General features: G+C 32.7%; 4 protein-coding genes across 4 annotated transcripts; 1 reads left to right on the forward strand and 3 right to left on the reverse strand.

Annotated features, from left to right (window-relative positions):
* Positions 1–6,689: 6,689 nt before the first annotated feature.
* On the reverse strand, positions 6,690–7,250 carry LOC114420725. The gene has a single exon (XM_028386542.1). It carries the CDS (start codon positions 7,248–7,250, stop codon positions 6,690–6,692), a length of 561 nt encoding a protein of 186 aa, XP_028242343.1.
* Positions 7,251–9,119: 1,869 nt separating this feature from the next.
* On the reverse strand, positions 9,120–10,240 carry LOC114417841 (protein MAIN-LIKE 2-like). The gene is made up of 2 exons (XM_028382873.1): positions 9,639–10,240; positions 9,120–9,545 (listed from the first exon to the last, which is right to left on the reverse strand). Exons 1-2 carry the CDS (start codon positions 9,789–9,791, stop codon positions 9,270–9,272), a joined length of 429 nt encoding a protein of 142 aa, XP_028238674.1. The 5' UTR covers positions 9,792–10,240; the 3' UTR covers positions 9,120–9,269.
* Positions 10,241–15,743: 5,503 nt separating this feature from the next.
* LOC114418411 (SWI/SNF complex subunit SWI3C-like) lies at positions 15,744–16,569 on the reverse strand. Its single transcript, XM_028383727.1, has 2 exons — positions 16,531–16,569; positions 15,744–16,395 (listed from the first exon to the last, which is right to left on the reverse strand). The coding sequence occupies exons 1-2, from the start codon at positions 16,547–16,549 to the stop codon at positions 15,806–15,808; spliced, it is 609 nt and encodes a 202-aa protein (XP_028239528.1). The 5' UTR covers positions 16,550–16,569; the 3' UTR covers positions 15,744–15,805.
* Positions 16,570–19,735: 3,166 nt separating this feature from the next.
* LOC114419887 (ABC transporter G family member 23-like) lies at positions 19,736–21,999 on the forward strand. Its single transcript, XM_028385685.1, has one exon. The coding sequence runs from the start codon at positions 19,781–19,783 to the stop codon at positions 21,746–21,748; it is 1,968 nt and encodes a 655-aa protein (XP_028241486.1). The 5' UTR covers positions 19,736–19,780; the 3' UTR covers positions 21,749–21,999.
* Positions 22,000–22,597: the final 598 nt, after the last annotated feature.

The following is a 22,597-nucleotide window of genomic DNA, read 5'->3' on the forward strand; positions in this document are numbered from 1 at the left end:
AATAAAGCGTTGTGACATCACTTAACAAATTTAGATTAATGGCATATACCAAAAGTAAAAATTAAAAAATATCAGATAATGAAGTAAAAAAAAATACTTTTAAGTAATAAACTGAAAATAAAGTATATTATAGATATGAAAAAAAATATCTAAGCCTATTAATAATTATTTAATAAGATATCACATAAAAGAATCTTTAAAAATTATACTCTAGTTAATCTTTAATTGATTGTTAGTGTAGAAGTTTTTATTGTGACAATATATAAAAATTAAATTGACTTAAATATATTTTTAGTTATTGAAATTTAATGTTTTTTCATTTTATTTTTGTAAAATGATTTTTTTTTATTTTGAGTCATTATAAATTATATTTGTTTTATTTTTAGTCCTTAAAATATTTAAGATATAACACTTCGAACAATGAAAAAAATATTATCTAAAATACTGTAAAGATAAAAAAAAATATAATTTAAAAAAATTAAAAATAAAGAATAACATTACAAGGACTAAAAAACAAAAGGACTAAAAGATACTTAAATCAATTAATTCAACTTTGTAATCCTTTCACGCGCAGCTCGCTCAAGACGGTTACAATTGGTCTTTATTTTTAAATTATGTTATATGATTTATGGAAATTGAGTTATGAATATTTCAAATATGATTGCTTTAATTAAATTATTTTTATTATATATATATATATATATATTTCACATTTAATATCCGTCTTAGAATGTGCGTAGTAAAATGTATTTTTCATTATAATAATTACAAAAATATCATCACCTTACTTTTTCTAAGACGATTTCTAGAAAATCATCATAAAATAAGTATCGTAAAAAATTAAATTTGTAGTAGTGACCGCCAACGCCAAGACCTATTCGGTGGGTGACGGGAGGTGAAGAAGTATTCGACCATTCTAAATACAAATACGAGCATAGACACTTAGGTACCCAACAAATAAGGATACAAATATTAAAGATATTACTCAAATAGCTACAATTTTAGGTTGGAATATTTTTCTAAAATATATGTATGGAAGCAACTGTTGTATATATAATATCCTCATGTCTTGCAGGTCTTATTCATTATAGTTCCTCCTTGAAAAAGAAAAAATGATGTTCGAAAAATTAAAATAACTGCCTACGGGCTTAAGAAAATATAAATAATAACCAACTGGAAAGTCAAGCCAGAGAGACATACAATTGTATAAGACCATCTGGTACGGAATTAGACTATTAGCTCAAGATTCAAAATTAATATTCTTAATCCAAATAATACATCACACGCAGTTTCAACAACCAGGGACCTTATAATAATATAAATATGCAGTTACCCAGATATGCGCTATTCTCACTTCTTATTCCGTGAACTAAATTATTAAATTGCGGTCTCACTTATGTGACTAATATTTGTAAAAACTGTGAGATAAATGCAGGCTTATTAGAGTCATGATGCATCACAATTGTAGCTGTCAACCATAATTTAAATCTTGTTGTATACATTGTTTTTATGTCATTCTTTTTAATGAAATACTCCCTTTATAGGAAGAGGAAAGGAAGCAAAGGAAATGAAATGAAAATAAACATATAATGCATTATAAAAAATATAAAAAATAGAAATAGAAAGTTCTAAATATGGTCAACTTTGCAGTTTCATTATGATCTTTGTTTGTAATAAATTAATGGTCGTTTATTCTTTTTTTGAAACCCTGCTCGCACTTATATTTGATATTCCGTATAATAATAACTTAATTAACTCCTCTCTTAAAAAAAACTTAATTAACTCCAACAGACCATATATTTTTATTCCATGATCAACTTGTCAATGCGTGTTTATTTTTGTTTTTTGGTTAAGTGGCGAATTCTTTTTTTAAAAAAAATATTTTATTTTGATAATGAAAGAGAGGCTACAAAATTCTGCTTCAATGTTTTCACCCAAAATACGCGCATTGAGTTGGTTATTATTTTGTTAAACCGACAAGCTAAAGGGAATTCTTGAAAGAACTTCCGATAGAATCCAAAACGAAAATAACAGAACTTTATAAAACAAAAGGCAAATGGAAGTCTTACAAATTAACATTGGTGGCTACATATTCCATGGCCATGGATTTCCACTCCCATTATGTCACAATTTATTATTCAAATAAAAAGAAAGACCAAAAAAAGAAAAAGAAAAAAAAAGGATCCTTAAAGGTAACTACAAACACAAAATGAAGCAAAAACACAGGGTTTTATGGAATCCACATACACCATTTGATCATATATGGTAATAACTAACTACTCAGGTAGATTTTCCCGGTGGCAGTGACTTCTTAGCGGCGGTCGCCGGAGAAGGGATTTGCCTGCCTTGGTGTTGTTGGTTGGTGGTGGAAATAGTGGTGCTTTTGGTGGTTCCAACTTGATCAGCAACTTGTTGGGTCAGGTCAAGTGACTTTGCGAGGTCTTCGCCGGCGAGAATCTCCGGCGGCAGGACCTGGGAAGCTTGCCGGCGATGGCGGGACATGTTTTTGTGTGCGTGACTCTGTTTCTTTGTTTGGGTAGAGAGAGAAATTAACACACAACACAAGTGAAGTGAAGGTGGGAAGTGATGAAGAAACAAAGAATTTGAAGTGATGTATGGAAGTGGGGGTTTGTATGGAACTATATATGGACAGAACAATTCTACCTACGCGCTTTGCATTACGTGACCATTCAATTTGAAGCCAAACCTTTTTCTTTCAAGAGTAAATAAAATGTATTTGTCTTTTTAAAATTAAGAACCTCATTAAAACGTACTAAATTAATTTTTTTATTGTCATTTATTTATAAATTGATATGTATGGAGACATTATTAATATTAATGATAATTTTTAAAAAAACTTATATTTGAGATGAATTTTAATTTATTATATTATTATAATTACATATAAATTTAATTTTTGGAAAATATAAAAAATTAATTAAGAGTTATTCCATTATTATTTGTAACGGAAGAAAAGGTTATACTTCAATTGGTTGAATATCCAGATATTTGTTTTCTATTTCTACATGTAAAAAATAAATAAAGAGAAGGAAATATAGGAAGGGACTTTGCTAAATTTGTGGCCTAATCTCCGTAGAAGCACCAAACTTTACCAAAAAGATTGTGCATCCGTTCTCTTCTTTCAGATGTGGACCAGCCCAACAGTTATGTTTCAATTAAAAAGCAATATTATATACCACTATCATGAAAGAATGGGAACATAGTTCAAGGTGGTAACATTCCGAATCATATGCTCAACATAACTGATCAACTGTACACTTGTACTTTGTGGATGTATTTTGTAGTTGTTATGCTGGTCCAGGTCCAGTGTTTCTTTAATTTTAACTTTGTACTGCTTCCTTCGTTTTTTTTTAGTGTCGAATTTTTAAAATAAAATTATTTTTATTTATATATTATTTATAAAAGTTAAAATCACATTAATTATTCTTTTATCAATTATATCTTAATTTATTTTTTAATATTTATTATTTTACTTATATATTTATTGTGGAGTGAGCAGAAATAAAAAAGAAATCACATTACTATTTTATTATAACCAATAAAATTTATTATCTTTATTGATTTTTACATAACCATCTTGAACGACGCATAAAAAAACGAAAGAAGTAACATTTATTAGATAAAAGTTTAGAATATGGGAAAGTGTTTTCAAAATAAGAAAACGCTTAATATATTAAAAAAAATCTTATAAAAGGCTTGTATTTTATTTCACTTTAAGTAGAGGGTATTAAAAGTAATAACTCAAGATTAATTTTTTATATTTTAAAAGTGGTTACCTAAAAATATGATACTAGAATTTTTATTTCTTTGAACTGCCGTTAATTACTGTGTAAGACTTTGAAATATTGTTGGTAACATTAAATGTTTGTTTGACTTTGAAATTTATATTGGTATATTAAATTGATGGTTTATTAGCTAATTAATTGTCAGTTTTTCACTGTTCTGCATTCTTTAATGGGTAATGGTTTCTTTGACCCAAAAATTGATTATTTCATAATACTATATCTTTTTATAATTTTTAATATTTTATAAAATAATAAAATGAAAAAAATAGTCTTAGATATAAGAAAGTATATATTGAATAATATAAAATAAGTAAAAAAATGCTAACGACCTTTAGTAAGATTTTTCTTACAACTACATTTTTGTTTCACTCACAAATCTCCAACTTGAAATCTATCTTAAGGATTCCAGCTCAATAAGTACTAGTGATGCTAACGACTTGTTAGTAATAGAATATTATATAAGGACAGATGATTTTTTATATATAAAAATAATGTAAATAATTTTTACATTATCATCAAATTATAAATTTGATAAGTTTTATAATAATTATAACAAAATTCATTTCAAAGATTATTTATGATCGGTTGAAAGTTTTTTTTTTTTTACTAATAGTGCATCACAATTAAAGTCTAATTAAAATATAAAAATATTGGAGGTATAAAGTTGATTGGGTGATTAAGGAAAAATGGATGGAGGGAAAGATAGTAGGTTCGGTTTTTCCTGCTAACAACAAAATTAACAATTAACAACTTACATTTGGCTGATAAAAAATACAAAACTATCAATCTAAAATTTATTTATAATTTATGTATATTTTATTATGAATATTGATAAAATAATTGAGTACTCGTTTCGGAAATTTAGGAATATAAATATTTTTATTGAATAATTATTTCAAATATTAACTTAATTTAATGTGAAAAGTTAGAACAAATAAAAAACCGAAATTACACAAGAGCATATAAAACTATAACTCAAGGATATTGTTTTTTGAAAGTGGAATTAATATATATAGAGAGAGATTAGAGAACTAATTAAAATTAACTTTATTGATCTTTACTTTTTAAATACTCATTCCAATCTAATAATTAATTAGAGGATGCTTCTTAGTATATACAGTCTAAGAATTAAGAACAAATCAAAGCATTAACAGAAGAAGAAATACTAATTAATGCGTAGACATTATGAATAATGAGTACACTATTAAATGTTGGTTAAAATATATTCTTGATCTTCTATCTTATTTTTAAGATTTATTTTAATTTTTTTATCTTTTAAAAGATTAATTTTAATATTTCAAATTTAAAATTTGAGTCATTTTGATCATCCTATTATCTCAAAAGTAACGTCTTTAATATTTTACATTTTATGAATATAATACACACTTTGTAGTGATTTTAAAATATTAGTATATTAAATAATCAAAATAACTTAAATTTAAAAGTTAAAATATCAAAATAAATCTTTTAAATATAAAATACAAAAAAATTCTATAAATAAGATTAAAAAAAACCCAAAACAGTTCCACCAGTCATCAGTGTGTTTGAAATAAAGAAAGAAACTTCGTGTCTAAAATATCTTAAGGTGAAAGAAAAATAGTAATAACTGCCTCTAATTAGTGGCAATCCTATGTTGAATTGAAAGTGTGCAAATGTACTAATTATATTCCTGCGTAAGTGCAATTCAACATTTCATTTCATCTCATATCTCATTCTATTTTATGATAATAATTATTTTTAATTTTTAAATAAATTACCCCACTAATTGAGATCCTAACCTACCTCGGCCTTGGTCCAAAAATTAAAAAGATCGGTGCTTGTTATAGGGACTGGAAAATGAAAGATTGTCTTGACACTTGCAATCTTGTCAATTCATGTCAATAAAAAAAATTGATCTATCAATTTTAAATTTGTTATTTTTTTTTCTAGAATAAACATATTTTTATTGGAGGTAATCTTATTCATTTGAGTTGGATAAGATTATTATAAACCATAAAACTCTTTATTAAAACATCTGGTTAAGCAAAAGTATATAACTCCACATCATTTAATGTATCCACTGACTGGTAATTTGTTAAGATAATATTTTTTCTTCAAGTACAATGAATACTAAATTCTTTGAGTTTATTTATAATACTAACTGCTTTTGTGGGAAGAAAACTAGAGGAAAATGTGTGTTAGCTCTTTTAAAGTTAGTGTCGGAGTAAGTTGATTTCTCTCTTTCTATATATACTAGACTTTGGCCCATGTCGATGTACGGACTCATACTCCTATTTGAATATTACTAACACATGTGTAAAGTTCAATAATGATGTTTATTTATATGATCATAATGTTGAGCTATGTGTAGAAAAAAGTAACATAAAGTAAGAATTTTAAACTAACCTAATGCTATTGTAGATTGTTGGATGATATTGTTGTGATTGTCATCAATGTGTTGTTGTTGTAATGAAAGAGAGGTTGCACAATAAACAGAGATGAATGAGTTGATTAGATTTGTGGACACGGTTAGTGATCATTTAATAATCATAAGTACAACAATGGTACTATATACAACAATATGCACATGAAAAGTAGACATTTTAAATCAATATACTTTAGTGGTAGTGATATAATTAAATATTGACGTGTTAAAAATGAAATCCAAGGAAAATGTAGTAGGTTGAGAATGCAGGACTTGAAACTATACCAATTTGGGAAGCACACTTGTTTATAAGTTTACAAATACTTCTTTGTATACTACATTGACGGTAGTATTTCTTGCAATACATTGATTATCATGAATAAGAATATGTAGTCCTTTTTTGCTTTGCACTCGTGAAAGTGTAACATATAGTTGGCCATGACAAAATACTGGCTTTGGCAAATACAAACCAACATGTGCTAAGGACTGTGAGACTTGTTTATGGTCATTGCAAATGAAACCATGAATGGAAACTGTCTTCTAATTAGTTTGAATGGCCATGGAGAATCAGAAGGAGACATATTCATTCTTGGTATGTATGTCCTATGACCTATATTGGGTTCAGTTATTACCTCTGCTTCAACTACATTGGTACCAAGTTTGATGACAATAAGCTGAGTTCCATTGCATAAACCATATGCCTGGTCCAAATTTCGTAGTAGTATGATGGGAGTACTAATCTTGATTCTTAGCTTGTGATTAAGTATCCCTGATGTTTTCAAGGAGTTCAGAAACTCAGGTGTTAGTACTCCAAAAGTAGGATTGAGTAGTTCATCAGATTTGTCAACAATATCAGCACTATAATACTCTTTCTCGTCATCGAGAATCAAAGACAAGACATAGTCATTTATTTTGTCAACAACATCTTTTGTAGAGGCTAGAATAGCTCTCTTTTGCAAGAAATCTGCGTTGTTGTAGTTTTGTAATAAATCTGGATATGTTGTGTCAACAATTGCTTGGATAGAATCATCAAAATCCATTATAAGAAACTCTTATAGGATGATTATTTTGCTATATCCATCGTTAGGTTGGCCAAGTTTGCCATCACCTATGTCTAGTAGCCAATCAGAAAACTGTTTGAGTTCATGGATTGCAACCGCATGTTTTTTTGTCAATTTTAGAATTTCACAATAATCCCAAATGTATGATGCATTTAGAGATGCATGGACAATATCAGAGTGATTACCTCTTGGCACAACAGGTAGTATTTGCCGAAAATCACCACCGAAAACAATAACCTTTCCCCCAAAAGGTCTGTCGTTGTGCATGATGTCTTTTAAGCTTTTGTCAATTGCTTCAAAAATAAATTTGTGACACATTGGAGCTTCGTCCCAAATTATTAATTTTGTTATCTGCAACAATTCAGCCAAGTCGCTCCCCTGATGAATATTGCATGTTGAATTTCGTGTTGTAGGCACTAGTATAGCAAACTTAGAATGTGTTGTTCTACCTCCAGGCAACAATAATGAAGCAATCCCACTGGAAGCCACTGTTAAAACAATGCCTTCATTGGATCGTACAACAGATGATAAAGTTTTCCACATAAAGGTCTTGCCGGTCCCACCATATCCATAGAGAAAATAAACTCCCCCTAATTGACTTGCAACAATATGCATAATCTTATAAAAAATAGAAGCCTGCTCATATGAAATTAGTAATGTATACATCTTGAATTAATAGTATGGATTGTTGGGAATGAATATTCTGTAAGTTAAAACTAAAATGTGGTGTACGTACCTATTAGTGAGTGATAGCATCTGTTAAATTCGGCGGTCAAAACTTCATTGTCATAAGCCATTTCATTGTAGATGAGCCTATTTTGGTGTGGGTTGGCAGCATAGCCTATTGGGTATGGCATTGAAGGGAAATCTCGTAGGCTTTTCCTATTGCCTTGTAGTAGATTTTCAATTTGAGTCAAACAAAGGTGCATTGTTTCTTTGTCAGTGAGTTGAATGCCTATGAATAGTCAAATAATCACACTGTTAGCAAGTAGGTTGTTTCCTATGAATGCTATGTAGTTATTTAGGATTTATGAAATTACCTTGTTTTCTGTGATTAAATACAATATCATCTATCATCCATCACCAAGTTTGTTCCCACACATATTCTGGTCTATCCATGGTATTCATAAATAGCAGCTTGACAAATAACTTTCTTAGGAAGTGTGGAGTTCCCCAAGTGTTAGCCTCTTGTAAAGCACCAACAAATTCTTGATCACTTCCTAGGAAACCTTTTGCAAAGCATGCTTCTCTAAATGTATGGTAGACAACATTGTCTACTGTTCTAATATCTTTATAAGATTGTGACCCTTTAGCGGAGGAAAGCATCATCCTCATGTAGAACAACTCTCCAGATGAAGGGGAACTACGGTGGTTCGTGGTGACTACTAGTGGTTGTGGGTGGTGAAGAAGAAGCTTGGGACGTTGGGGAAGGGTTTTGTAAGAAAGATGGAGAAAGGAATGGCTGTTTTCCAAGGCTACACGAAAAATAAGACTTGAAACACTCAAGTGTTTCTGCTCTCGGGAAAAGAAGAGTTTCTCACATACCAAAAGACATATCGCAGATTGCAACGGTCAGATCATGAACATTTGTCCTATGAACCTACAGACCAAATTTTGAGAAGATCCAACGGTTAACGAATGCAGGAGGGCACTTTTACCAGGACGGCTTCAGGCAGCTTCCTTGAGAAGCTTTCTCGTGAGGCTTCTTTGTGAAGCTTCCTTGAGAGGCTTCTTTGAGAAGCTAAAGTCTTAACTACCCACACCCCTCTAATAAATAAACTAACCTTCTTGAAAATAAAACAGATAAAATAACACAACAAATAAAATCAAACATCAATTATAATTGCTAATAATATTTCAGGGTGTTACAAGCACTGCATAGATTTGCCTTACAGGTGCAATGTAGTCACCGAACTGCATCCATCTATCATCCATTTCTTCAACAGAAACCGAAGGCGTAGTATGATGTGGTGGAATAGTCTGGACTTATCCAAACTATCATACAATCCTCTCCGGTTGGTGAATGATTGTCAAAGGACCCCATTTGAGATGGCCGAAAAGCAACGAGATGACCTCAAATTCTCTAAATGAATGGTGGTCACCATATGGAATCCATCCCACTACATCAGGGGTCAGTCTATCCAAACGCCTACGATACGTCGACACAGGCAGCGCCTTGCACGAGGTCCATTGGCATGCACGCGGTCTCCTTTCATCATAATCCTTGGTAGCTAGGGTGGAACCAACGAATGAGAAATGCTCGTAGATCCAACACTAGATAAATTTTCAAACATATTCATTAAAATAATCGACAACATGTAATAACCAACGCTAATGAAATAATATTTTATTAACATCTGAACTAACCTGTAATGGAGTGATATATCCTGCAAGCTGCCTCACCGTGCTCTTTGACGCCTCATTTAAATTATCATACATGTGCACAAGTGCAGCAGTGCCCCAAGCGTAAGTCCCATTCTGCGTCAAGTCACGCAGTACATCCAAGAATACCACGTGCATGTGTGTGACACTCTTGTTATCAAATAGTGTGCATCCAAGCAGATGCAACAAATACGCTCGCGTTGGTACAATCTAGTGACATGCGTCAATTTTCTTTTGATACACGTCTCGTAGCCACAATAGTCGAACATAAGATCCATAGCATTGAATCGTCTCCATTCTCACCTCTGCAGTGCTGACCTCGAGTAATTCCACCAACATATCGATAGTGTCGTTGACATGAAGTTGCTTGAAGCTGTGGAAAGCCCCTACGATAAGCAAATGTAGCAACGACACCACATCATCCAAGGTGATAGTCACCTCTTTGACAGGCAAATGGAAACTACTAGTTTCCATATGTTAGCGTTCCACAAAAGCAGACATTAGTCCTTGATCGCCCGTATTTAGGGAACATGCGATCAAAAGACTTAGTCCGCTAGCAGCCACAAGGCCTTCGATCTCTAGAGCATGCCTCCCAAACTTAGCCATCACTACTACAGTAGTAGTTTTCTACATCAGTTAAATGGGGCGTTCTACATCGATTTATGACCGTTGTCATAGACCGCATCGTAAAAAAGGGATAGCTATTCTACGACGGTCCCTCAGACTGTCTTAGAATGTATATATTTCTAAGATGATCACATCAGAAGGACCGATGTAGAAAGCATTTCATTCTACGATGGTCACATGCGCAACCGATGTAGAATGCTTTTAATTCTACGACGGTCATCACAAAACTGATGTAGAATGCATTTTGAAATTTTTTTCCTTTAAGGACTAAATTGACACTATCTTCTACATAAGTGGTCATTTACCTATTACTATAAAATAAATTAGCACATTTCCTTATAAGCCACAGTTAGAATCCTAATACTCGAACCCAACTTCCATTGGCTCCAATCCTTCTTAACATAAAGGGCAAAAGATGTGGCTTGTATTGCAGCCATCAAGGACATCAATGCAGTGCTTGAGTGATGACTTGGCTATTCTTTACTCATCTTGGACTGTCACATGTGGTGATCAATAACAAAAGAAATCCAAAATGAAACCACAAACTTCACAAATATGTAATGATAAAATAGGAGAGTAGGTACCTGAATGATGAGCCATAATGCAAAACTGAAGCAGCTTCTAAAACCACATAAAACTCCCAGAATTTTTTTACCAAAGTCAATAATGCAAAGCTACTACTTGCTCATTCTTTTGCAAAAGATTAGTACAAAAACTCTTAATGTTAATCTCTTGCCCTTTGAAAAATGTCAGGAACATTGACCTACCAATTCCTATTATTGTTCCCATCACCTTGGCCTTCCCTGTTGTGGTTCACACATTTAACTTTTCCATGTTGAAAAAAATTCAAAAAGAATTAATCCAAACCATGCATTCATGCTCATGTACAATAGAATATTAATTTATATTAGATTAAATTATTCACTAGGTCCCTTATAACCCCATTATAAATTTTAGTACTTATACAAGAAAACTGTAAGTTTTACTCCCAAGAAGAGAGCTGCTTGTTGGGTTCTTCTTTAGCAATTTTTCTTTTATTAAACCATGATTCCTAAAGATTGAATACAACAATTAGATAGAATAGACTACCTACTCCTTGATAAAAGGAAACATGCATTACCACTTAGACCTTAATTTATTAAACTCCCCCCACCCCAACCCAGAAAAAGAAAATAAATACCTAGTTTTCCAAGATCCTTTGAAGTTCCTTTTCCTCTGTTAAAGCTATTTTATTTTTCTTTGTCTCCACACTAATAATGAGATCATCTTCATCTGTTGCACTATCTTTGCATTCATCAGAATGTAAAGCATCAGGTGATTCAAAAGAATCCTTTTCCTCTCCAAGGTTCTTGGCATTGGAAACCTATTCTTTTCCAAATAGTTTGTTCATCACAACATTCATTATGCTAATCTCTTCATCATTTATTCCACCACTTTTAGCTGCCCTATCAATAGATAGCTTTTCTCTTTCAAGGACAAAAGGCTTACAATGCTCCTCACAATCACAAAAATGCACAGGGAGAGGAGGAACTTTAATATTTTGAAAAATATATTTGTGCTTTCCAGTTCCAATGAAAGGTATGGATTTCACCTGCAAAGGTTTATATGTAACATGTAAAAACCGAGTCAAATAATTTAGAACTAATATATTTATACATAATTAGAAATAATGCAAAGGCAAGAATACATTCTATATAATTAAATGATTATGTATGTATACATAATAAATCAATAGAGCAATTTAAAAATCAAAATCATTGCACTGAAAATGCATTTTACATAACTTATAAAACAACAATTTACCATTATGAGTACATACAGATTTTGGTAAGTGCAAATATTGGTGATAATGCATTTCCTTGGCAAAGAAGCAACAACAGAGAGGAGCACTATTTATTAGTTGATTGAAGTAAATCCTCATAGTTGGATCTTGCATCAACAGACAACACTTTATGCAAATAGCAACAAGAAATCTAAAGTGTAAAGTAAAGAGCAAATATTTTCTACATTCTGCACTATACTCACAATTATAGGTTGGTTCCAAAATTGATCGTAGTCAAGATAAGAAATTTTTATTTTGGCATTATTTTATATTTTAGTCCCATCCCAGGGCTATGCAATAATGTCCACATATCCCCATGCGCATGGCTGTATTTGGGCTTGAGTTTATCTTACTTAGGTGTTATTTTATTTACACTATTAGATTGTCTCCATCATTATGTGATTATGTTTCTAATCCAAAATTCTGGGAGACATGTAATGATTTTGTTTAGACCTAAAATTAAGCGTTCGAATATCTAAAAAAATTTCCATTTGCCTAGATATGCGATGCAATCAAGCCTAAATCTATGTTCTTTGTCTTTGATAGAAACTAGATTAGAAACTAGAACAGAATGAGTTTTTTATTGAATGAATCCCTAATGGTTAATCTGCACCAGTGTGGTATCAGAATTCAGAATGAATGAGGGCAAAATCTACAAGAATGACTGCCCCAGGAAAAAGAGAGTCGAGTTTCTCCCACCCAAAACTAATCCTCACCAACTAAGTCCCTTCCCCTTTCATCTTCTGCAGTTCTAAAAAATCCTTCAAATATGATAGTAAAATTAATAGAAATTAAAAAGATAAAGCATATGACAAAAGCAATGCTTTTCAAGATAGATGAGGCAACAAAAATTGACCTCAGACCATAGGTGTTTAAAATTAAAACAAATGAAGTGAAGGCTGACTAAAACACTACAATAAAAGTGGATTAAGAGCAGTAGCTCGATTCACACCAAGTCTCAAACCTCCTTTGTAATGATAATACTAAAAAACAAAATACAAATAATATGTAGAACACAAACGATTCACACCAAGTCTCAAACCTCCTTCGTAATGATCATTTTGCGTTTTAAGATAAGCTAAATCAGAAAGTTGAAGCCTCTCTTTTACTTTTTATGGACTTGGTTCAAAGTTCAAAGAGGTCTTAAAATTATAAACTGGTAGAAATTATAATAGACAGTAAATGCAGCCTTCCTAGTGCATACTATAGAGAAACAGAAATCTATGTTAAAAATAATTCAATGGGGGAAAATAGCAAGAATAATCTGAATTGATACCTCAATCGTTTTCCTCACATCATCATTTCCTTTCAGGAGGGAGTGCACTGGAATGAAGGCTGAAAGAAATATAATCCATCCTAATGGCAACACTAGAATCCTGCAAAGTCAAATAGGACACATCACATGGCCAGGACATTAACATGAAAAGCATAAAAGAGGGACTAATAGGCCAAACACAAACATTACATTTGAAGTCACAAAATTTAAAAATTCATGATTTATACATGAAATTCTTTTTTCAAAAGGAGTTGCTTTGATTTTGAAATCTTTGTGATTTTAGTTGAGTATATGTAGAAATCTGCTCAAATTTGGTTTGATTTGATTTAAGTTTTAACTATTTAAATTGACAACATTGTCCTCATTATAGAGAAATCATATTATTTGAAGGGTAAAAGAGGAAAATTAGCAAGATAACATGAATTCAATTCATTTTTAATGAATTCCAAACATGGGGATTGGTTTCTAAATCAAATTGGTTCTATTTTTTAATGATTACATACACGAGGAAAAGGAAATTTAGTTTAATTGAAACTAAAGTTCAAATAATATCCTAATAACTTTTTTTCTAAAATGCCGCCAATCTTGATGCATATAACAAGCAAATGTAGCATTGGAAATTAGCTAGGCAAACTCTGATTGAATTATTTCAGAAGTACTATCACATCATGCATAACATGTAAGTATGTATAGAAAAGGAATAAACTAACCTAATAGGGAACAAAATCAAATATTGAACCACAACTCCACAGCACCACAAATGAAACAAATAAACATTACAGTTCCAAGGTTCTGGAGGATTTGACTTGAAGCACCTTGTGAATGTATCCTATCCAACATAAAATTTAGAGTCAGTGAGCAAATTTGAAAGATATTTCAAAAAAGATCATGTCTAATGGCTTCAGGCTTGGACATAGAATATGGGAATTGCATAGAATTATAAATATAAGAGATAAGATGATACGTGATGTATCAGAGGTGCTTGCAGAAATGGAAAATAGTAGCTGTGGGTTTTGGTGTTCCAAATTTGTTTGAAGCAGCTGGGCTCATGGGAAAGAAATGCATATTCTAAAAAATGAAGACATGATAAACAAACACCTAAATAAGTGACCTTTCTCAATCTGGGAAAGAAAATATTGAGGTGTTTGGTATTTGACTTGGAAGGTTGTGTGGTGTTGGGCATTTCCTACTCAGAAGCAGCAGTGGGTGGTTTTTGAGTAGCATCATCTAGAGCGCCTTGTTCCCATTCTCTCTTCAAACGCACAAGATAGTCTTCTTTGGCCTTCTCCAGCCTCAACCTTCCACCCTTCCACAGACACCCATTATATTGCCACATCAATAGAAAGTTAAAATTAGTTATAGGAAACAACAAAGTCTTATCTCCCGTTAAAAAACTTATGCACATCACTTGAAGAATCCTATCCCACATGTAGGTTCCCTTAACATTTCAAATCTTACTCATGTACCGTGACATCACTTCATCCTCATCTCATACACATATGCATCATGCATCACATATCAATATATCATATTCGTCTCAACATACACAAGTCACATTCATAGTCAAATGGAAAACGACATTTCCAAACATAATTCATTCACAAACATATTACACATACACAACTAAGTTACATTACACAGAACAAGGCAATTCACAAGAAGAGAGTGGCATACAGTTGTACTTCAATATGTAATTACTATAAAATAAGAATGATACAATGAAAAGTTTGCAGTAGTTAGAAATAACCCACAGTCACATTGAAGTTATGTTTAGAGAAGCCCATTCCTCTGGAATTGTGCCGGTGAAGCAATTGTAAGCAAAGTTGTTTGGCAGCCTCTGTCACCTAATAACATAAACAAGCTTAGAAGACAAAAATTCATCTGATATGGAACACAGGAGATACAAAAAAAATACCAATTGATAAAGAACACAGGGCAAAAAGAAAGTGCAGTTACACTTCACATATAATGCAATTTAAAATTAGAACATACTTATTTTCTTTCACCTACCAACAAATTTTCTTACAATTTAAATTCACCCATAGTAAGTATTCAGTAAAATGCTTACAACTCAAATCAGACAATCTACCTAAAGTTAAATTGCCACACCCTTCTTCCTTACCTTAGAATGAAAATCTTCATTCCAGCAAATTTTCTTTCCATTGTCAACAGAGCCGTACAAGAGGGAGTCTGACTTGTCCCCTTGAAGAATGCCGGGTAAGACACTCTGCAGTACAATATAAAATTTGAAATCAAAAAAACAATTTAAATTTAGAATAAGGGTTCATAAGATTTCAAATTACAAAACAACAAATTAAGCAGATTTTTAAGTAGGTTTGAAATGCAGCACCACTTGCCTCTCCAACCTGTGCACCGTGGCAGGCAAAAACCAATCTGCTCATATAAACCCCAAACCAAAATTAAACATCAACTCAAAGTGTCTAAACCTGAAACACGAAACTGAAGCCAAACAAACACAAGATGGAAATTCAATTCACTTGAATGCATTGGAACTACAAGAGCCTTAGTTCCATAGCGCTTAACAATGCCACGACCTTCCAAAATGGGAGGGGGAGTGATGACAAAAGAGGAATCACCGTCGAAAGCAAAGCTATCGGAGGGAACAAACAACAGTGCTTGAAGTTGGCCATGAGACACATTCTCGAGAACCGGAGCAGCGAGAGCGCTTGGAGCCTTGTTCTCTCCGGACTTGAGGGCACGCTCCAGAGCAACAATTGCGGTGATGGAGGAGTGAGGGCAGTTCACAGAGCGCTTCATCACCGTTGGGAACTGAAAAATCTGAACGCCGTGGTCGGAGAGGACCTCCGTCTCCATGTGAGGTTGCGAATTAGGGTGGTTGTGGTGCATTTGGTCTTCCAAATCGTAGTTGTGTTTGGTGAGGTCTTCCTCCGCATTGGGGTTTTCGTCGTCGTCGTCCTCCTCCTCCTCCTTGTGCTTCTGGTGGCGCCGACTGATTTGCGAATCTCTCTTGCGCTTCCTCCATCTAGTTCGGTTATCTACCAAAAAAAAGAAACAAAAAGAGAAATTAAGAGAATAGTTGTGATAAGAGGAGAAATTGTGGGAATTGGAAGCATAGGGTTGGCATTGGAGGAGTGAGGGTTTTAGAGAGGAATGAATGAATGAATGAAAACCTGAAGGAGAGGCTGGCATGGCAAGAGGAGAGGGGTGGGTTTAAGGGAGGGATAGAGAGAGAGAGATTTGAAAGTGAAAATAATCCAATAAAAATGGAAATTCTTCACAGACGAGTGATTAACAAAACCGTAGTAGTTTATACATGAACAAAGACGGTTTTTATAAAATCGCCTTTGTAACCTACACATCAAAGGCGGTTTTATAAAAACTGTTGTTAAAAACTCTATATACTTGGTATTAATTTCAAAAATGTCATCGCGTCATGTACTACATCAGTTTTTAAATAACCAATGTAGATAGCACGATGTGGAAGCCTAGTAGTGCATCTTCCTTCCATGGGAAGATAGCTTTAGTTCAAGACATTCATGGAAACAATAATATCGATCATGTAAAAAAAAATTAAGTTGTAAACTATGTGCTTTATATTTTTTAACAATTAGATACCTCTCCATTCCAGACTCTCAGAGCAAATTGATTTTCAAAATCTCTCAGAACTGATGTGTCATAGGGTCCTCCTGGAAAACCGTAAATACCAGTAACAACTTCTTCAATAGGTGTTTCCTACTCTCATTCAATTCCTCTGTGACCGTAGGAGGATCCTCAACAACACGCTCATGATGTCGCTGCCTACGGGCAAATGCGATAGGCCTTCGCCGCTAGAGGCATCATTATCATCGTCAGTCGCCGCTCTCAGACTTTTCCTATTGCTCGACCTAAAGCACGACCAACACCTCTCGTTCTAACCATTATCAGCACAATATTTTTTAAAATATTTTGAATTTTTGTTTCATTTTTTTTTTAAAATACTAACTAACAATAGTGTTTTCAATTATTTTTTAAAAATATGGTTTCCTAATTTTTGTAACTAACAATATTGGTTTCAATAATTTTTTCAAATATGGTTTCAATATTTTTTTTAACTGACTAACAATTCTAAAATATTTTAAATTTTTTTTCAATCATTTTCTAACTAACAATTTTAAAATTTTTTCAAATATAGTTTTAGTCTTTTTTTTCAACTAACTAACAATTTTAAAATATTTTATTTTTTTTTCAATTATTTTTTAACAATAACTAACAATTTTAAAATTTTTTCAAATATGCTTTCAATCTTTTTTTAACTAACTAACAATTTTAAAATATTTTAATTTTTTAAAATCATTTTTTAACAATAACTAACAATTTTTTTAAAAAAATAAATATGGTTTCAATCTTTTTTAACTTACTAACAATTTTAAAATATTTTAACTTTTTTCAATCATTCTTTAACAATAACTAACAATTTTAAAATTTTTTCAAATCTGGTTTCAATCTTTTTTTAACTAACTAACAATTTTAAAATTTTTTCAAATATGCTTTCAATCTTTTTTTTAACTAACTAACAATTTTAAAATATTTTAAATTTTTTTCAATCATTTTTTAACAATAGCTAACAATTTTAAAATTATTTCAAATATGGTTTCAATTTTTTAACTACCTAACAATTTTAAATTTTTTTCAATCATTTTTTAACAATAACTAACAACTTAAAAAAAAATCAAATATGGTTTCAATCTTTTTTTTAACTAACTAACAATTTTAAAATGTTTTATTTTATTTTTGCAACCTTTTTTTAAAAATAACTAACAATTTTAGAATTCTTTTATTTTTTAAAATTTTTTCCACCAATCTATTTTTTAATCTATTTTATTCACCAGTACAAATATAACACTATAAAATAATAAATTAACAATTCAAAAAATTTACTAAAACATAACAAACAAAAAATAAATCACAAAATAAATTTACAATTACAAGAATTTAAAAACTAAATAATAAAAAAAACCAATACGGATTACCAATCCATATTCATACGGATTGAAAATTTGTATGACTTTTTAACATAAAATCGTCAGGAAAACCAGCACAAAGAACACAAACGGAGCAGCATTACAATGCACAAATAAGAAGAAGAAAGAAGAACATGAAAGGAAGAAGAATAATTACCTCGAAGGAGAACGAAGAAGACGAAAGGAAAAAGAAGCAGCACGAACGGAGGACCAACACCCACGAAGGAAGAAGAAGAAGCACGAATGGAGGGAAACGACACAGCCAAGAGGAAGAAGAAGAATAGAAGCGGCATAAGAAGAGGAAAGTGGCATAGGAAGAGGAAGAATACCAAGGAAAGAAAAAGAACGAAAGCGGAGGAGGAACAATGACTTATACGGACGAGTCACTTTGATTTTTTTATAAGCAAAAGGTGAATGACATTTTAGTTCTTTCACTTTTGTTGTTGGGTGTCCCAGTAAAAACCTTGGATGCCCAAAGCAACGACCTCAAGTATGCTATGATTGACACCTAAAATTAACTTAAGTAAAGCATGAGGCTCATGTTTGATTATAAGAAATAATTATTTTTTTTAAAAAAAAGTATCTCAAAACGCTGTTAAAAAATATTTTAATTAATCCAAATATGAGGTTCATTTTCAAGCACAACGATAGAGCAATAGTAGTTCGAAACTCGACATTTACTCACCATGAGCTTTGTTGTATCTTTTGTGCTTTTAATTAGTTGTAAGTGATAATAATTACAGCCTTAAAAAAAGGATAACGAGGAAGTTTATCATTCCTTGTTCGTGTATTTTTATTTTTGTTTTTAAACAAAGAAATTATGCCTTCCATATGTTGAAAATGTAAATAATGAAATTAAATGATATTTTTATTTTATAAAATTAGAGCAGCAGACCGTTCCAAATTAATATCATAATTCTGCTCTATTATATTACTCTAGAACCTTGCATTTGCATCATAATTCTGCTTATTTCACATGGTTCAAAAACTTGTCCCTATAGTAATGATCTGCAATGGATTCACCTAACAAAACCAACTAGATGTCCCAATCAAAAAACTAGTATGATACATATCAATTATATTACTGATTATTGCATTTCAAGTTTGCATAACTTTCCTCTTTTGTTTTCTCTGTTCAAAGTTCAGATTTGAGAGAATTTCAAACCTAGCACGAAAATTGGTTAATAAGTTAATGAAATAATGTCATGGGAATGCACGTAAAAATAGTCCAAATGCTTCACTTGATGAGTTAAATGTCTCAGATCGATAACCTACCACTACCAAACATGTCAGCACCTACAACTACATAACTGTCAACATGGTTGTTGCAACTTCCATTTCTTCTCAACTTGAACATTCTCCCATAAAATCTAGCCTACTTAATCTCACTTTTCTCCCACAGAATACACAAATCAACACAATGGCAGCATGCCTGAAGCCACCTAGACTATCCAGCACAGAAGATGACTCTTTGATACTCTTTTCAACTTCTAATTCTCCTGAAGAGTCCAATAGTCCTTCTTCCTCTTTCTACCATTCACCACCAACATCACTTCATCAATTCAGAACTGCAAACAAACTTTCTGTGAGAAATCTCTCCTACACTTTGCTTCCTCACAAGACCACTCCCTTATCATTTTTCCACCTGACTCAAAACCCAAAGCCTGTAAACATACTCAAGTCAGTCTCTTTTGTTGCCAGAAGTTCTGAGGTTGTTGCTGTTGTTGGTCCTAGTGGCACAGGAAAGTCTACCCTTCTGCGAATCATTTCCGGAAGGGTAAAAGATGAAGATTTTGATCCTAAAAGTGTCTCAATCAATGATCAGCCTATGACTAGTCCAGCTCAGTTGAGGAAGACATGTGGCTTTGTGGCACAAGTGGACAATTTGCTTCCCATGCTAACAGTCAAAGAAACTTTGATGTATAGTGCAAAGTTTAGGCTAAAAGAAATGACACCAAAGGATAGAGAGAGGAGGGTAGAAAGCTTGTTGCAAGAGCTAGGCCTTTTTCATGTTGCAAATAGTTTTGTTGGGGATGAAGAGAATAGAGGGATATCCGGTGGAGAGAGGAAAAGGGTGTCTATTGGAGTTGATATGATTCACAATCCTCCAATTTTGCTCCTAGATGAGCCAACATCAGGTCTAGACAGTACTTCAGCTTTGCAAGTCATAGAGCTTCTGTCATCAATTGCTAAAGCAAAGCAAAGGACAGTGGTTCTTTCAATCCACCAACCCAGCTATAGAATATTGCAGTATATTTCCAAGTTCTTGATCCTCTCTCATGGTTCAGTTGTTCATAATGGTAGCCTAGAACAGCTAGAGGAAACCATAAGTAAACTGGGATTTCAAATTCCAACACAACTGAATGCTTTAGAGTTCTCCATGGAAATTATACGTGGGTTGGAAGGTTCTGATTCCAAATATGACACTTGCACCATTGAGGAAAAGGAGCCATTTCCAAACCTCATGTGGCCAGAGGAAGAAAACTGTGGAGTCCAAATTCTCCGATCACAATGTAACAAGGAAAGTTATGGCAGTCTTTGTTATGCAAACTTGATTGAGATATTGTTTCTCTGCTCAAGATTTTGGAAGATCATCTATAGAACAAAGCAGCTTTTCCTGGCCAGAACAATGCAAGCACTAGTTGGTGGCTTTGGGCTAGGAAGTGTTTACATAAAGATAAGAAGGGATGAAGGAGGAGCTGCTGAAAGGTTAGGTCTATTTGCATTTAGTCTTAGTTTTCTCCTCTCTTCTACAGTTGAAGCACTTCCAATATACCTTCAAGAGAGGATTGTTCTGATGAAAGAAGCCTCAAGGGGAGCCTATAGGATTTCCTCTTACATGATAGCCAACACATTTGTCTTCCTTCTATTCTTGTTTGTGGTATCTATACTTTTTGCTGTTCCTGTGTATTGGCTTGTAGGACTAAACCCTTCCCTTTCTGCCTTCACCTTCTTCACTTTAGTGGTTTGGCTCATTGTGCTCATGGCAAGTTCTTTGGTACTCTTCTTAAGTGCAGTATCTCCTGATTTCATTTCAGGTAACTCCCTCATCTGCACAGTTCTTGGAGCCTTCTTCCTCTTCTCTGGATACTTCATACCAAAGGAGAGCATCCCAAAGTATTGGCTTTTCATGTACTATGTGTCTCTCTATAGGTACCCTTTGGATGCACTCCTCACAAATGAGTATTGGAATGTTAGAAATGAGTGTTTCTCACATCAAATAGAGGGATCACAGTGTCTGATCACTGGATTTGATGTGTTGAAGAGTAGAGGACTCGAAAGGGATAACAGGTGGATGAATGTGGGAATAATGTTGGGATTCTTTGTGTTTTATCGTGTGCTTTGTTGGATAATACTTGCACGAAAGGTCTCCAAGACAACAATATAGCAAGAGTTCCAAAGACAACAATATAGCTTACATCAATTAGTTATTACTTGAAAACAAAACATTGGCTTCAAAGACTTCATTAGAGTTCACTGTTCACATAAAGTAGTGCACGTATGACAGAATAGGCCTTGTACTCAAAACCAATCACTTTCAAGTTTCAAGCACTATTAGTTTTATGAAATGGTGAAATTCTATGCTACAAATTTATTCTAGGAATATGCGAATATATGTCTTCCCACTTCTCATAATCACATTATAGTTGTCCTCTTTCCTTTGTCTCTTGAAACGTGAAGGATGAAAATAACTACAAGGTTTTAATATGTTTACAATCCTTACGACAACAATGAAGAACTAAATCAAATCCTTAAACTTGGAAGGCCAGATGGATGAACGTTTGGGCCTAGCCAAATATTGGGCCGAATTGCTATCAAAACACAAATTAATTCATTCTCTATTTTTTTTCTGTAGAAAAAACTTCAATAGTTGTACAAACATTAAATTTCCTGAAAACCTTTCTCACCAGTTTCTGGCACTCCTCTGCGGCAGAAGCCAACTCTCCCTACAATTCTTGTATCTTTCTGCCACACTCTTTCTTGTTTCGCTTCAGCTTCTGCTCCCAAAGGTGGCAAACCGAATCAGCATGAAAATACCACACATTATCTATGAAAACTGTGAACTTATTAAGCGAGCTATTACTATTAGGGGTTCACTTTACATGTACTAGACAGCAGTCAGAAGGAAACAAGGAGTTCACATCAGCAAGTCAAAAGAAATTGCAGTCATTAAGTCTGTGTAATCTGTATAAACATTTGGAATTCTCTGTTCTAGCAAAGACTCCGCACTTACCTG

This window comes from Glycine soja, chromosome 7 (genome assembly GCF_004193775.1).
Source record: "Glycine soja cultivar W05 chromosome 7, ASM419377v2, whole genome shotgun sequence".
In the NCBI taxonomy this organism is placed as follows: domain Eukaryota; kingdom Viridiplantae; phylum Streptophyta; class Magnoliopsida; order Fabales; family Fabaceae; genus Glycine; species Glycine soja.